General features: G+C 36.8%; 1 protein-coding gene across 1 annotated transcript; it reads left to right on the top strand.

Annotated features, from left to right (window-relative positions):
- Positions 1-14,647: 14,647 nt before the first annotated feature.
- LOC109092694 lies at positions 14,648-17,131 on the top strand. The gene is made up of 2 exons (XM_042749602.1): positions 14,648-16,351; positions 16,437-17,131. The coding sequence occupies exons 1-2, from the start codon at positions 15,914-15,916 to the stop codon at positions 16,737-16,739; spliced, it is 741 nt and encodes a 246-aa protein (XP_042605536.1). The 5' UTR covers positions 14,648-15,913; the 3' UTR covers positions 16,740-17,131.
- Positions 17,132-18,177: the final 1,046 nt, after the last annotated feature.

Genomic DNA, 18,177 nt, shown 5'->3' with positions numbered 1-18,177 from the left:
AGAGAATAAGACATCCCTGTTGAAAAAAACCTGGTCCTTTGCTGGTTTAAGCTGGTCCTTTGCTAATACAGAGAATCCCCTCCTTACACATTGGAATTGAAGGATGTTTAAGAAGATCCCAGCTCAGCATGAGAGGTGAAACAACAGAACGAGATGAAGAACCAAATCATCCCTGGGAAAAAATGGGAACAGTTCTGGAACTTGTTCCAGTTCAATGACCAGGTTTACATGATCTCATTGGACTAACTGTCCAACTTATTGAAAAACAGTCATACGCAAATTAAAAGTATGGACTTCAAGACAGTGTTTTCAGACATTGCCCCATTATTCAGGAATTCAAGAAATTCAGCAAACCAGAGACTTTACATATAAAACGTCCTCATTGGGATATCTACACAGTGATGTAAAAGTGTAAAAAAAGCTAATGGCTTTTCTAATCACTACTTCTGATGTGTGAGGGTCCAGGACTGATATCCAGCAAATCAGGCAACTACATGAACAGACAGTTTAGACAGGCTCAATATTATGACATTTCAATGAAGATCTCAATGACCTGCACTACAAAATGATAAAGTGAGAGTTCAGCTGCTGCCTGGACAGATAATGCTGGCCAAAGGAAATGGTGATAACACCAGTGCAAAACAGCTCATACAAAAACCAAATGGAAGGTGGACAGGTACTGGAAAATGGAAAATGGAAAACATATGTAATAACTTCCTGGCACTGGATGAGCCAGGAAAAGATGACCTCTGGGCCTGCTGACCCAGAAGAGTCTGAAAATGACTGATACAGGGCAAGTTGAAAGAAATTTGGAAAGAAAATGGTGTGGTTGCAAGGAAATCGGGAATTAAAGGTGAGAGCCCATGAAAGTGTTTCTTTCACAATGATACAGAATATTGAAACAAATATATGTGAACAGAGTCAGGAAAAAAAATTATATAGTCTAATAAGGATACAAGCATTTACAAATAATGTGGAAAACATTTAGTCTGATCTGTGGAATTGCATGTGACAAACCTGTAGGCATCCCACATCTGCTGGAAAGTCAGGTAATTATCAGTGGGCTTTCTGTCCCGAATTTAACACAATCTCCAATGATCTGTAACACCCTGTTCACACCAGTGAACACATGAAATGACTGTGTATCTTTTCCATTATTAGTCAGAATTTGTTATTCATATTGAAGTTATCTGTGCCTTTCTGAATAAGCTTCCACTTCATCCCTTTTAGCTGCCATTACGCTTAAGAATCTGTGCAAGTACAGCACACTTCCCTGAGAATAAATCTTTTTCTGAATATGGAACAAAATCAGAGTCAGTTAGTGTGTTGACATCTGACCGTCATTCTTCTGATTTTCACGTCTCTTACTGAAAGAAAAGAAGGAAGCAGGTTTCAGTTGATTTAAAGAAGTGAAAGAAATTTCAGAGCTGCTGTTCAGCACAACAGTTTCAAAAGAGAAAATACAAAGACCTGCACACATTACTTGAGGTGAATGTTTCAACTTTGTTATGTTTGAGTGTCATATGTGTGTCACTGGTCACTTTGAGCTTCTGAGACTTTAATGGTGTGCTGTAGTCATTTTGATGATTTTATTTAAAGCTCTTGATGTCGTGATCAAATATATGATCAAGTGTGCAGGCCCGTAACCAGCTACGAAACCATCAAGGTCTGAACCCCGGTAAATTTTTCATGTTCAAAAATAAAAAATGTTCTTTGAATGACTGATTTGCTGTTAAACTCCTCATATGAATGCCTGCATGACATGTATAATTCAGTTTAGACAGTTTGCAAGAATGTTTAACGTCACTGTTATATGAAATGATCGCTGCAAGACGCTACCAACACTATATTTATCCTGCTGTAAGGGTAGGTTTAGGGTTGGGGTAGGTATACATGTTAATAAAGCCTCACACCTTATTAATATCATGCTGGAAAAAAAATCTGATAGGTATATCAGATAGGCTAGAGCGTGCCACAAAGCCCCAGCAAAAGCAAATACCATGAATGTGTTGGTGGGAAATAATAAAGAGATATATGAATTATTTATTACTAGTTTTTTCTGAGTCCGTGTCGCAAAGATGATGACGATCCTGACCCGCAATCTCCTCAGTGGATGCGCCTTTAGAGAGAATTGTTTTTACAGATTTAAAAAAAAAAATCTGTAAATGTGCAGTTTCTGTTTTTGATTTGAATTATTAAGTTTTAAAGTAGTAATTTAAAGCTATCTATAGATATATTTAGCAAGTCTGTGAAGCAAGTATTCGCTGAGATTCGGTCAATCACTGTGAAGCGCTCCTGGCCGAAATTGCAGAAAAGCGCATCCTGTAGGCCTATGTATCCTTTATTTTATAAAAGCAAAATGTTTTGTTGATATTGTGAGTGCACACAAATAAAAGTAGACCCTTTACAGTTCCGAGTGATGTATACACTTACCTTTATGAGCAAAAATGACGGCGCCGGCACCTCCATGTCCTGTAAAGCACTTAAGCTCTCCACATAAACGATTAGATATGTCTAATAGCGCACATTTATAGCTTATAACTTAAACATTTAAACTAACATTGTGATATGCTTGAACTATTTTATATCTATAGATTTTATTCTAGGCAAGCCGTGATGGTTTGAGAAGGCTAAATGGATCAAACATAGACTATGATCAGCCCACTGTCTGCCGCTGGCCACTTGGTTATTACTTTAAATAAAACAAAAACTTACATTTAACAAACAAATAAATGCTCCAAACGTTTTTCTAAATGAACTTTTAAAAAAAGAAAGAAACGATATATAATCACTTTGACATTACATACAAAACTGAACAATTTTAGCTAAAACAGTAGTAAAAGCTGTTTTTGGGAGAAGGTGGGTAAAAAAAGACGGGCTTGGAGCAGACTCAGGCCTGAGCGTCTCGGGCCAGGGCCAGGCTAGGGCCTATATTTGAAGCGTGTGCAGGGCTCTAATAGGTACCACTTTTTGCTATCGAATTATGCTACCATCTGTTTTAATGAAAAATCTGACAGGGTAGCACAAATCGTCAGAACACCAGCACTTAAACTGAAAGCAATCAAAAAAGCCCATGGACAGGTTTTTGCTGACAGGATATGACATTCGGTAAGGGAAATGCAAAAAATTATCATGATATTATCTGTCATAAATGTTATCAACACTTTCAAAAACAGTAACATTTAGCACTAGTACACACAGATCTGTAAAACAAGTAGGTTACAGAATGAAATGAAATGTGCAAAAATTAGCCATGAAGAAGTCATTGTCAATCATTCAGTATAGTTACATTTTCACAAATCATGCTATAAACTTTCATAAGACCACTAGACAAAGTTATTGTAGTTATGTTTTGTTGCAATAAACTGATTAAATTATCCAACCTTAAATATAGTAACATATTAACAAATTTTGCTGCAATAAATAGGGAATGATTTTAAAATAATCATCCCTCCAAAACAGAGAAAACATATTTCACAAACATCTGCACTTCTGTCTCATAGTGTTTATAGTGTACATAATGAGTTGTATTTATAGGTGGTATTATAACATAACCCATTGACGATTAATGGTCAGGACATTGAAAATGTTCAACGTTTTAAGTTTCTCGGGACAGCTATCTCTGCAACGTTAAAGTGGGATGACAACCTAAGAGGCATTATTAAAAAAGCTCATCAAAGGCTTTCTTTTCTTAAGACAGCTTAAAAAGTTTGGCGTATCGAAAGTTGGTATGTTCAATTTTTATAGAGCTGTCATTGAAAGCATGCTGACTTTCTCACTTATAGTGTGGTTTAGTAGCTTGACAGCCCCGCAGAGAAGTCAAATTAGTAACATAACTCGGGCTGCTTCGAAAATTATTGGTTGTGATCTTCCCACTATTGATGAGATCTGTTTCACGTTTGCAGAAAAAAAGTTTAACGATCCTGAAAGATCCCTTACATCAAACCAGAAACCTCTTTACGCCTTTTCCTTCAGAGCCTTAGAGCAATTAAATCTAAGACTACATGTTTTTTGAACAGCACTTATTGTAGGATTGTGTATGTTCTTAATTTGTCTGGTGGTATATTACATAATGCACAAACAATACACTATTAAAGGGATACTCTACCCCAAAATGAAAATTTTGTCATTAATCACTTACCCCCATACCATTAAAGGGATACTCCACCAAAATGAAATTTTTGTCATTAATCACATACCCCCATGTCGTTCCAAACTCGTAAAAGCTTTGTTCGTCTTTGGAACACAATTTAAGATATTTTGGATGAAAACCGGGAGGCTTGTGACTGTCCCATAGACTGCCAAGTAAAATACACTGTCAAGGTCCAGGAAAGTATGAAAAGCATCGTCAGAATAGTCCATCTGTCATCAGTGATTCAACTGTAACGTTATGAAGCGACGAGAATACTTTCAGTACACGAAGAAACCAAAAATAACGACTTTATTCAACAATTCCTCTCCTCTGTAATTCTTTTCACTAAGGTACAGTTATAAGTTCTCCACTACCAATTGTTTAACAGTAGTGTATGAGTTCTAGTGAATGTGGCATTTCACTATGAGTGTTACTTTTTTTCACAAGGTAAGTCCTATTTCATTTGGCTGATTAATAGAAATGTTGAATTATTTTTATACAGCCGCATCATTCATAGAAACATTTTATAATGAGATTCCATTTATTGACTTTTGCCAATGGTTAGTTTAAGTATTAACTAATGTATTACAGTGTTTTATTTATCTTTGTTGATGATATGGATATGCAGTTATTGGTTCATTTTCATTCATTCATAGTCAGCTACTGTTAGTTATGTTAACTAATGTTAATTAAACGACAATGAACAGTTGTATTTGTACTAGCTAATATAAACAAGATTAATACACCATAAACAGATGTATTGTGTATCTATAGTAAGTTAATATTAATGAAACCTTACTGAAAAGTGATTCCAATGTGATAATGCATCTGAGATTGGAGATGTGCTGTATTATTGAATGATAAGAATTTGTTGGACCAGGTATAGTTTATTTGACATTTTGATCAGATTAAAAATGACCAGGTCTAAACAGCCTGACCTTTACTTTATAGTCTGTATGTATATAAAACACTGTAAAAGATTTACGGAGTCAAGACTCAGTTTTATTTTGATTGTTGCAATGAAAATATTCAGTTGCTTCAACTACAGTAATAGATTAAAAAAAAAAAAAAAAAAAACATTCAGTTTATATTAGGAATGACCATATTTAACTGGTAAACTGTTAACCGACATTAAGTATTTTACCTTCTAATACTTTTAGTAAACACTTACAATGTAATTCAAGTTATTTTATTGTGATTTTTTTTCAAGCAATTTTTTACAGCATCTGCTCCATAGTTAGTTTTTATTTGATGTGTGTAGCATATTTTTCTGTTTTTGACAGAAAAAAATTAGTTGTTTTGTTTCATTAAAATATGGCTAGTTAAACACTATTAACACAGCAGGCTATTTAAAGGGGTCATATGAAGCTGCTAAAAAGAACATTATTTTGTGGATTTGGTTTAATCAAATGTATTTATGCGGTTTAAGGTTACAAAAAACACATTATTTTCCACATACTGTACATTATTGTTTCTCCTCTATTCCCCGCCTTCTGAAACGGATCGATTTTCACAAGGCTCTTGCTCTGAAAAGCGAGGTGTGCTCTGATTGGCCAGCTATCCAGTGCATTGTGATTGGCCGAATGCCTCAAGCATGTGATGGAAATGTTATGCCTCTTAACATATTGTGATGCCTTGTCCGGCCGGAGCGATGAGACATAAACATAAAACCCATTATAAACGTGATATAAACATGATTTCTAGCTGTGTCTTCTTTTGAGCCGCGGTCTAGAGTGAGCCGCGGCCGGCATGAGTGAGCAGAGGCAGGTGGCTTGAGAAACAGCGCAGCAGGAGGATTCTACGAAGGAGCGTACCTTGGTTTTGCAGCAACCACATGTGACGACCCCGGAATCGGATACCCTCCACCCATGGAAGGCCAAACAAAGTAGTTTCCACGGTGCAAAGTTGATGTATTTCCTCAGTGACCAGCACGGATCGGCCCCAGGCATGACGAAGTGGATATCATCCTCTTTTGGAAGGCCAAACAAAGTAGTTTCGCTTTCACAGTGCAGACACAGCATCAATACGACATGGCAGCGGCAACAACAATACTACAGCGAGAATAAAAGGCCACGCCTTCTTTCTTTGCGTGAACATTTGGGTGGTGTTATGCAAAATCTCCCCACATAGTGATGTAGATATGTGGGGGCGTGTTACAACGAGCCGTTTTAGGGGGGTGTGGTTGCCCCTTAACTTTTATAAAGAATATATCTCTTTGGATTTGAGACTTGCAACTTCACAGATCTTCACCAAGAGCTTGTAACACTCCAAAGAGAAAGGAAAAAGTTGAAATTGCATCATATGACCCCTTTAAGTTTCCCTCAGTCCAAAACAAACCCTTTAAATTTAACAGTATTCAACAGTAATAGAATTGTTGAGTTTTGAACTCCAGAATCTTTATAGTGTCTTTGTGATTCAAGAAATTGCCAAATCAAACAAAACAGGCGTCACACTTCACTATCTAAACTCACTGTCATTTCAAAACTCACTATTCTGTGCTCCATTTCCACAGTGCTTATATTCTACAGGTTAAAGGAGCTCAATACATGCAATTTTCTTTGTGCTTCACAGTTCACTGTAGTTCCTACCCCCCATATAAATTGTCTAAATTCCATTGTTTTTGTGTATTGTGTATCAAGTGTATCAAATTTAACTAAGCTTAGTTCTGGCTTTATCTAAGCCTGTCTGTGAAACCAGGCCTAAGTGTGTAAAGTGACTAAAGTGCCAATGTTTATGTCAACTGAAAAATGTCAATTTATCATAAAAATGTTGCGTTTTTTACCCTCTAAACTTTTAGAGTTTGTTTGTGATGCAAGGAAAAGGTGATCAGCCAAACAGGCTTCACACTTCATCATCTAACTGGGGACCAAAGTCATTTTATTTAACAAATTCAACTTTTCAATGTTAAAAGTATTGACCTGCAGTTGTTGACCTTAAAAGAACTCTTTCTGCTTGTTGTAACCCATAAAATGAGTTTTGTCCGGTGTAAACTGAAGTTTTTTGTAAGTTTGGTTTCAGTGATGTTAAATAATATTTTTCACTTGAAAAAAATAAGTTCATTTAGATATTTCCATGTTTAGGGCACGTTTTTGTTCACTAGTGCATGCCATTTCAGCACCACCAACACCGGCTAAAACGGTACATGCTAAATGTACACATAACAGGTCTGCACATAGTAGTTGCATTTCACTAAACTAAATGACACTGGTCCCCTGTGAGATGTGAAGTGCGATAGTGTTGACGTGTTTACAATTTTCACATTCTCACTCTCTCTACATGTACTGAAAGGTTGATTAATACAAGTTTACAATATATTTGATTGTAACATTAAATTTAGTAATTTTAGCCACTGGAACATTTTCAAAGTCAACATGAAATTGTGCAAAGAAATGTCAAAGATCCAAAGACGCTGCAGTTTACCATTTCCAACAGGGGACCTAAGTGTTTTGCTGAACATTAGCACTATTCCATCTGTCTGTCTATCTGTCTATCTATCTATCTATCTATCTATCTATCTATCTATCTGTCTGTCTGATAAAAGTATCATCTAGATAGGAGCTTCCCAGGAATGTGATTTGATTGCATTCATACATTAAGAAAGTGTATTGGGGTTAAGCCAAGACAATGTTAAATGTTAATAATAAGTAGCCATTGCCCCCTGCCCCTGAACTGCCAAGCATTCCGACTGACTCTCACTTTTTATTACTTTTACTACTATTACCATTATTATTAGCCATTATTTGTGAAATGAAGAAAACTAAGTACTAAATAAAATCCAACTATAATGACACTTCTCAATGCACAATACCCTTCTTAGTGTATCAGTATTAATATGCTCTGCCCTGCATTTTGGTTTGACTGTATGTATGTATATGTATATATATATATATATATATATATATATATATATATTATATATATATATATATATATATATATAATGTCAAGCCCAGAAAAATATTCTGCGTGGTTATGTACAAATTTATTAAGCATTTTGGATTTCTATTAGAATATTTATGCAATGGTGATAATGTGTGAATGTTTCAAAGTTTAGAGTTGCATTTAAATAAAGTTAGATTGTGAAGAAAAAACTGGTACAGCGTCTCTAGTGCTGGCACACACACAGTTGCATTGCAGTCTATGGAGGTCCCCTGTTGGATAGGTAGACGACGCTCAGAGCTTCAGGTCCCCACTTGGCATGTTTGGAAAAAAAAAAAACAAAAAGGATTTTTTTTTTTTTTTTAAGTTACATTGTGAAAAAAAGACCTTAAATGAAAAATTTTGTATGTCTTTGTTTCTTCAAAATGACCAGAAACACTTTGGTCCCTCTAGTAAACACAGACCAAATTTCTGGTACCCATTGTGAGAAAGCAGAGCACTCTTTCTTTGATTCTCAACACCAAAACATAAGACACTTTATGGAAGTCAAAGGGGACAAGAAACCGTTAGGTAACCCATCTTTTTTGTTTGTTTAACAGAAGTTCCTGCAGTACTTTGAAAGCTCATTCTGGATCTCTTCAGTTCATTGGCAGCTGCTGCTTGTTTGTCAGCTCCATTTATCAACATCATCATGCACACTTAACTTTAAAAAAAAAAAAAAAATTTCCAGTAATAAATAAAATTAAGATGCAACAAATCCAGTACAATGTTTGTAAGGTGTCTACATGCTACCTCGTCTCCATGTTGTGCAGAAGCAGCCACACATTTTACAGTGTTTGCAGACCCTTTTATTTTTCAGAATCCAGGATTTAAATGGTTAAAGTTTTGCAATTTACAACATTTCTGAGAGGAGTCACATGAGTAATCTACTGGACTCTTTCATTGGTCAGAAGTGCAACATTATATTCAGGGGTTTGGCTCGGAGTGGGACAACAAATGAGAAAATGTGACAGGTTCCAAACCTTAAAACTCAATAGCTCATGTGATCTTGATTGTTCTGGTGCAGATCCAAGTCTAATTGTTTACTTATGCCTAAATGAACTAAATGAGAAAATGTGACAGGTTCCAAACCTTAAGATTTAAAACCTACTGTTCCTAAAGATGGATTACTCAAAAATACTGTCTATCAGTTTTTATTATAAAGTTCTTAGTAAACTATGTTAGACCTTGTAAACCACTTTGCTTGTTTTTGTGTTTTATAAAAACAGTCCCTGTAAACCTGCATGTCCCAACAAACCATAAATCATTGGACCCTGCAAGCCTGTGAAAAATCAGTTGATAAATTTCCATGATTTTATGGTAAAAACAACACTTTTAAGTGAGATGTATCCTAAAGAGGCCATATAATACTGTTTAATATATTGGTTTCACTTGTAGATGTTAGGAAAGGGGTGTCCTCTAAAAACCAAGATGGTTACATGCTGTCCTCATAAACACTATATACCAGTATGTCTGTGTGTGTGTGTGTGTGTGGTGTGTGTGTGTGTGTTGTCTGACTGGTTGCCTTCTTTCTTCTTCTCATGTCTCTTCCTGAAAGAAACAGGAAGCAGATTTCAGTTGTTTTACAGAAGTGAAATACATTTCAGAGCAGCTATTCAACACAACGGTTCAGAGGAAACAGAAATATTGTTTGAGGTGAGTGTTTGATCTTTCTTTGGTTATTTTCATGTATGAATGTTGTCTTATGATGTGTCATTGGTCACTCTGAGCTTCTGAGACTTTAATGCTGTGTTGAAGTAATTTTGATGATTTTATTTAAAAGCCTTGGATCAAGTGTGTGTTTGTTTGTAAGTGAATCATGGAGACCTGCTCAATTTGATATTGCTGTCATACCGCAGGAAATTGCTGTGTGTTAAATTACAAAGTATTAGAATGATCCCATTTCTATCTCGTCGCCACCAAAGTTTTCTCAGTCCCTCCCAGAATTGTTTTCATCGGTCGTGGGAAGAAAAAGGCACAACAGACACAAAATCGGAGTATACCTTTCACTTCTAATCCTTTAGTGTCGTACACTGCAGTATATTTCATGATACAGTAAGGGTGGTACCAAGGCTCCTTTCAACCAATAAGATATAGATTCCATATGTGTGTATGTAAGTTGAGTATGAGCTAAAACAACAAAGCTAGTAGAAGACATAGGTCTACATTAGGAACTACTGGAACATATAAGACAATAAATACCTGCAGTGGGACTCCCTCTCTTAACTTTCAGTGTAGCGACAAACTAAACCCCCACCATTCGTCTTTCACTGATTAACTCTATGTATCAACTCTATGTATCATCTGCGCATGCTTGTATACATTGGTAAGAGATATAGGAAATATAGAACGAGGAGAGAGAGAGAACACAGATGGAGGAGGGAGAAAACCAAGGGAAGAGAAAGGGAGGGTGGTGAGTAAGACCTAAGATGAGATCACCTCGCATTGAAATCAATCAGAGAGGAAACTTCTGGAAGGGAGTGGACTTTTTCTAACACCGTGTTTCTCAATTCTACTGTTTATTAGTGCCTCTGTGGCTACAGTTATTTCATCATGCATTCCTTTTTTACTCTGAGACAGAAACTCACTAACATCTTCATGCGCCTGCAGACAGTTCTATAATAGATGATTTCCTAAAACACATTAATACAACGAGCAAGCAGTTGTCTGTTCTTTCTTCAATAAAACTGTTTTAACTTTCAGTTGACTGTAGGTGGTTGAACAACAGAATTATAGAAATATAAAGAACTCTCAATATTGAAAACGTCCCATTGCAAAAATAAAGTTGCCTATAAATGTATAAAGTTTTGTTTGGTTTTAAATGTAGATCCATGGGTAGTGTGAAGTTGGAAGAGCAGGACTGACTGCCTCCTTTCATTTCAGACTCAAGCTTTTCGCACAAACTCACAGACTTCTCTAAAATGAATCTCAAACACAGGAACCTACAGCAGAACCTCACGGTTCTAAGGCAAGAGTGTGGGGTCAACATTAACATAAATCTTCACCATGCAGTCCTACATCCTCACAGTAATGGCCAGAAGTTTAGGCAGTTGACATAAATTTTTGTTTTATTGTGTAGATTTATTGTTGTAGAGTGGATCAGATGCATTTTTGGGGCCAATTGCTAAAAGCTTTCATTGGCAAAAAAAATAACTTTTTCACAAAAAAACAACAAAACAAATTTCACTGTTTTTGATGCTGGAACAAAATGAGCAGCGTACATTAATTGACTCCATCATAAGCAGCAGCACATGTGAAAGTGTGTGAATGAGTACTAGTCAGGTGAAATCACTATCAAACTAATTAGACTGTAAGAGCAGACTGGATTGGCTATGTGCTGAGGATGGAAGAAGCTGCTTCTAATTCATTGTGTGCCTTGTTAGCAATGGTAACCTCCAAAGAAACAGGTGCAGCCATCATCACTTTAACATCAAAACTGGCCTCACAAGCAAGGAAATTACAAGCAAATAAATATTGCACCTGAAAGAGCATTTACCTGATCATCAAGAACTTCAAGGAGAGAGGTGTTCGGACTGCAGTGAAGAAGTCCTCAGGACGTCCCAGAGTGTCCAGTAAGTGCCAGAGACGTCGCTCCTGAGAGGAAGGCCGCTACAGAATCGTGGTTCCAGAAACAAGTGCAGAGCTTGCTCAGGTAATGGCAGCAGGCTGGTGTGTGAGAGCATCTGCACACACCGTGAGGAGGACCAAAGACTTTTGGACAACGGGTTGGTGTAAGAAGGGCGCAAAAGCCAACTTCTCCCAAAGAAACGTCAGACAGACTGAAATCAGCCGGAAGTATCAGGAAAGGATGGTGGACCGCAGAAGACTGGTGGCAAAGTATTTTCTTTCCTCTGAGAAAGCCTCCCTTTCCCACTGTTGTGGGACATCTGGAAAATCGGTTGATTGTTCAAGAAAAAAGGGGAACGCGGCTCATGAGGTTCCTGTGGTTTGTTAACAGTGTCTCGATACGCGTCATGGGTCAGCTGAATCATGGGCGTCCCTCCATTGTGTGGGGTTGCTTTTCAACCCGAGACTGGGGTCTCTCATAATTCTGCCCAAAAAGCACTGTGCCATGAAATAAAGCAATGGTTATTCAAAACGTTCCCTTTTCATGCTAGGCAGCTGCTCCTCCCGATGCAGTACGGATCCAGGTCAATTTGTTGATGAGCCGCTTCAATGTGCATTTTCCAGCATGAATGGAGCACCATGTCACAAAGCAAGAATGAGAAACAAGTGGCTCAAAATCATTACATTGAAATTTTGGATCCAGGGCTGTGGCAACCTCCCCAGATCTCAATCCCATAGAGAACTCTGTGGTTAGTCCTCAAAAGGTGAGTGGACAAGCATACACAAATTATGATCAACCTCGGTGAACTAATAAAGCAAGAAATGACTCAGCCATCAGTCAGGATTTGTCCCAGAAGTTAATATCCAGCAGGCGAGAGCCAATTGCAGAAGTTATGAAGAACAAGGGTCAACGCTGTACATATTGACTCATTATATATATATTTTTTGCCAATAAAAGCTTTTAAAACTTATATGCTCATCATTATTTTTCCACGTTTCTATGGTATACTGAAAAACAATCTACAAATACTGAAGCAGCAAACTTTGCAAAACACAAAATTTATGTCACTGCCAAAACTTTTGACCACGACTGTAGACAGATACAATTATAACTTATAAATTGAAAGCTATTTGTCACTTTTTTTTTTTTAAATGATCTAATGGAATGATGCCTCTCTGATTCACTGATCATTAGTTGTTGTTGATCAAGATTAAACTGATTTTGCTGTCATAAAAAAAATTAAATTAAATTAATGTACAAAACAATTAAGTAAAATATGCAAAATATAATATTGTAGAAATATAAAGTGATAGACTGAGACTGCAGTTTCACATTTTGCATCTGCATAACAAAGTGGAATTATTTTAAATATGCTATAATTCAAATAAAACCAAACAACCAACATCTCTCTTGCACGCTCACTCCAGCAGCATGTAAAAGCCTAACACACAAAAATCTTGCTCTCTGTAGGCCAAGTAATGCAAGAACAAACAGCGACAAGAGTTATTTGACACACATAAAAGATTTTAAATAAGATAATATTGACAATGAACATTATATGACATTTTAAAAATAATAGTTTTTGGTGGATTTGTCCTACAGTCCGGGCCTGTTCTTACCCATTACATAGCAAAAAGCGGGCTAAATCTTGTTAAGTGTTAAATTTCTAAAATGCTATTAGAATGAATTCATTTCTAAAATATTATAATACAGAAAGCATAGGAAACAGATCACAGCAGTAGACCTTTATCAGTCCTCAGCAATGTAGTAAACACGTGTGCTGGTATGCATATGATTTATCATGAAGCATCCATGCTTCGTCAACAGTCCGTACTGCACTAATACCCGTAGGAAAAATGTATTGCCTAGTGTAGTTTGCTTTTCCTAAGCTCTAGAGACTTAGATGAGAAGAAAATGTATTTGGAAGAAACATAGAATATCTCTCTTTACTATCTTGCTGCAATCTCTATCAATCTCAATTTTTGTTGCTCAGTAGTTTGCTCTTTCACAACCTCAGGAGACTTAGTTGTGATTCCTCATGTATTTCTCTCATTTTAATCTCAGCAGTGTCTCAGATGTTTCTCTATAAAAATCCTTAGGAGAAATAATAGTAGACACAACTGAGACACGAGAAAGTTCTGAAAGAAAGGAACTTAAATGACAATGGTAGAGAAACATGTGGAGAAACATGGAGATCTCTCTTTACTGTCCCGCTGTAATCTCTTGAAACACTCCATTATAAAAATATTTTACTGCTCAGAGAGGGTTGCTGTTGATTTTATTTCTGGCTTCAATGGGGTTTTTCCACTTTTAATGTTCAGGACAGGTGGAGTAGAGACAGGAAACAATTGGACAGGTGAGAATTGAACAGGAGCAAGAAAGTACCTTTAGCTGGTATTCAAACCCATGTTGTCTGAGGTGCAGTTGTGCTTCACGTCTTGAGATATCAGCTTTGTCTTCAGTTTTATTTTACGAGAAACTTTAAACTTTACTAATATTGTAAAATACTAAAACTATAATTTAAAAATAGCACTAAACATAAAGGGTTACTAGTTTAAATGTTTACATTTATCTTCAATGTCCAGCATCATTATACACCACATTTTCCAAACACACTAGAAAAAATGACTTACAAGTGCAAGATGTCTACAATATAAGAGCAATACCTTTTTTTAACAAATGTAAAACCAGTATCCCAGTGTTTTATTTATTTATTTATTGCTTTGTTTAGTATTTAAATTTTGTTTTGTACAGCCCATTTTTTGCATGTACATGTAAATATAGGTTATGGTTTCCTCTGTTAAATCACTGCAATAAAACACTGTCTACATAAAACAACTTCAAATATTCTCTTACGGTAGAAGTTGACATCAAGAGATTTACAGTCATTCGGCTTGAACAAACAATGGCAGAACAGCAACAGGAAGGTGCAGAAGTACGTCTGTTAGTTCCCCAAAGGGCCATACTCCATTGTGTGTAGAACTATTTCTGGTTTCATGAATGTGATGTTGATCAGGTAATGAAGTCTTGTCCAAACTGTGCTCCTGTTCCATCCAAACATCCCACGGTAACACAATAAACCTCATTAACCACCTTAAAAGCCACCACAAAGGACAATATCAGGAATTTCAAAGGCTGAAGACACAAGCCACAACCACAAAAAATCCCCGGCCATCCACGACACAGACAACAATATCGGGGACATTGTTCAATGCAATACCGTATTCGCCTTGCTCGCAAAGGCACAAGGAAATAACAGAGGCGATTGCGTATCATTTAGCCAAGGATATGTGTCCAACAAGCACTGTGAGCAGTGAGGGTTTTAAAAAAATTATTGCCACACTTGACAAAAGATATAACATCCCCTCACGCAACCATTTTTTTAAATGCCGACTGGAAATAGAAAGAAAAATTTGCAGAATTGAATAATTTGCTGCCACAACCGACTTATGGTCAAGTACAACAGCGGAACCATATCTGAGCTTGACTGTTCATTTTATTGACAGCGAGTTTGAGATTTTGAGTTTTTCCCACAAGACCATACAGCAGGGTGTATTGCAGCGGGCCTCAAAGAAGCGATCTCTGCATGGAGTTTGCAGGAGGAACGACTCGTATGCATTACAACGGACAACACAGCTAATATGATTAGGGCAGCATCTGTGAATAACTGGACGAGGCTACACTGCTTTGGTCATAGACTGCATTTATCCATCGGTAAGTTGTGTTAACATTTTTTTCCTGATATAGTGAAACTATTTGGCAATTTTAAAAATGCCTTTAGTAATTTTTCTGATATTACAGTGACACCTAGAGTCATAAAGTATAACCATCTTATTTATTTTGACAAATAATCAAATTACAGAAGCTAAAGAAAAACAAGTTATATTTGACTGGTCAAATACCATTAAATGTGAATGTATGTACATGCATGTGTGTATGAGCAATTTAAAATAAGTCAGTGTTTACTAATAAATAGTTAATAATAGTCTTATGTATGTGTACTACATAATTATGAAAAAAAACAAAGATTTATTTCTGATTAAAAGTTCCACAATAAACAAAAAGTCTTCTTATGCCTTGGCTTGATAATTTTATTCTGATAATGTTTTTCCTGTAGAGAATGTCATGAAGGATCCAAGAATTGACCGGCTGTGGCACTTTGCAAGAGGTTGGTGAGCACCTTCTCCTACAGCTGGAAGCGTAAGAGGGAGTTTTTAGCAGCACAAAAGGAGCTGAAGCTTCCCGAGCACTCACTGAAGACAGAGTGTACAACGAGGTGGGGATCACGTCAGGCCATGACAGAGAGAGTCATCGAGCAGCAAAAGGCCATTGCACATATCCTGTCTTCTGACAAGAAGTCTAGGCATCTTATCCCAACATGGCAGGACATGGGTGTGCTAGAGGCGATCAACAAATCCCTGCACCCTCTAGTTAAGTTTACAGATGCACTGTCTGGTGAAAGGTACGTCAGTGTGTCATTTGTAAAGCCAGTTATTCATCTTTTCAACTCGTCAATCTTGAAAGTTAAGGATGATGATACTGACCTGTCAAGAGCAATAAAGTCTAAAATCCTGGAGTACCTAAATGAAAAATACAGCGACCCACATATCCAGGCTCTGTTGGACATGGCATCTACTGTGGATCCACGTTTTAAGATGAGATACACCACTGAAGACAACAAAACATCAGTACAAGCTAGACTGAAAGCTGAGATGCAGACTGTGGCAATGATGGTAATTAAAAAAGAGGTGCACTGAGATTTATATAGTGATTTGTGACTCCTTAAAATTAGTTCTAATTGTCTTTTTTTGTGTTTAGGTGCCACCCCCAGAACCAGCACAAGAAAACACAGAGGATGCTGAAGCTGGATGCGCTCCAAAGAAAAAGATGAGTTTAGGAAGCTACTTTAAAACTACTGAACAAGCCTTGCCAACTAACAACCAGGAGCCCAGTGTAGCCTGTGTGCTGCAGTCTTTCTTACAGTCATGCAACCTGGATAGTGAGAGGGACCCACTAAAACGGTGGAAGGAAAATGAAAAGGTCTATCCAAGGCTTTCAAAAAGTGGCAAAGAAATACTTGTGCACACCAGCCACAAGATCTCCTTCAGAGAGGGCTTTTAGTACTGCCGGAAATGTAGTTACTTGCTTGCGATCTTCCCTTAAGCCAGATCAAGTTGACAGGCTTTTGTTTTTAGCCAAAAATCTGTAAGATGTATGCATAAATACGTACTTGTTGGCATATCATAGGGCAGTAAAAAAATTAATAGTTTCCGTTTTTTCATATTTGCAGTTTTATTATCATTTGATTTTGTTATTACCATTTGAAATTTGTTATTACCATTTCTAATTTGATTTTGTTATTACCATTTAAAAGAGGCAGTTTTATTTTTAGAGTTAAAAAAAAAAACATTGTCGGAAGCCTCAATACAGTACTTCATAGTATTTATCTTCTGTTTATGTATGGCTGTAAAGTGCAATAAAAACAAAAGTTATAAACTAAAAGAATAATCGTGATTAAAACTGTGAAAAATAATTGTGATTATCACTTTTTCTGTTATCGTGCAGCCCTACTGAATGAACATGCATATCCTTCAGGTCATTATGTATATTATTGCTGTTCTTGTATATTGTCTGTTGAATTTGACTGTTTTATGCATGCTTATGATAGAACCACTCGTTTATGTAATCTTACTTATATGTAATCTTACCATTTCTAGTATCTATGAATTTGTCTTCTGATGATCTAAATGAGTGTATATTATATGTTGATACCTATGCAACATATTAGTGTGAACCTTTAGTAATTTTTGCATCACCCCCCCACTCGAGTTCCATTTGCAAACTTCCATGCTCTCAGACAAAGGGTCATAAAACTCTCCAGTATTTCCAACCTTCCGCTTGGCATTTCAGCCTTTCTCACTGGACAAGCCCATCCTGAGAGGCGTGAACTATTTCATACTTTAAAAAGGTATCATAGTTTAGATGCAGGCCGGGCCTTAGATCTATTTTAGGCTTCTCCTTATTTTAATATTTTAGACATCCATCAATTAGTGTTGAAAAAAAATAGCTTTGCCGTTGGAAGCAACACGAGACCGTGCTACCGCGACTGTTAAGTGTGACTTGATGGTGTTTAGTGTCCTGCCAGCAGCAGTATGGTGTGTGCCGTCAGCCCAGCTGAACAGTTCTGCATTCAAATACACGCAATAGGTTTAAGCTTGCCACAAAGCACCAGCAAAAGTAATTACCATGAATGTGTCCGGGGAAATTGTAAGGAGATATTTTAATTATTTACTAATAAACTAGTGTTTTCTGAGTCTGTGTTGCAAGAATGAAGTTGCCAATCTTGACTCGCCATCTCCTCATTAGACGCGCCTTTAGAGAAAAGTGCATCTCTACAGATTATGATTGTAACCAAAGCGTTTTTGTTTTCGATTTGTTTAATTTTATTAAGTGATCATTTAAATCTTTCTTTATAGATATTTATCATGTCTGTGAGGCATGTTCCCTTTCAAGGGAACTTCGAACTGCGTCCTCTAGGGGTCGCTATGGGGAACACCTC

The sequence above is a fragment of the Cyprinus carpio genome, chromosome A4 (assembly GCF_018340385.1).
Source record: "Cyprinus carpio isolate SPL01 chromosome A4, ASM1834038v1, whole genome shotgun sequence".
In the NCBI taxonomy this organism is placed as follows: domain Eukaryota; kingdom Metazoa; phylum Chordata; class Actinopteri; order Cypriniformes; family Cyprinidae; genus Cyprinus; species Cyprinus carpio.
Note: the sequence above shows the minus strand (reverse complement) of the source record. Positions and strands in the feature narration are given on the sequence as shown.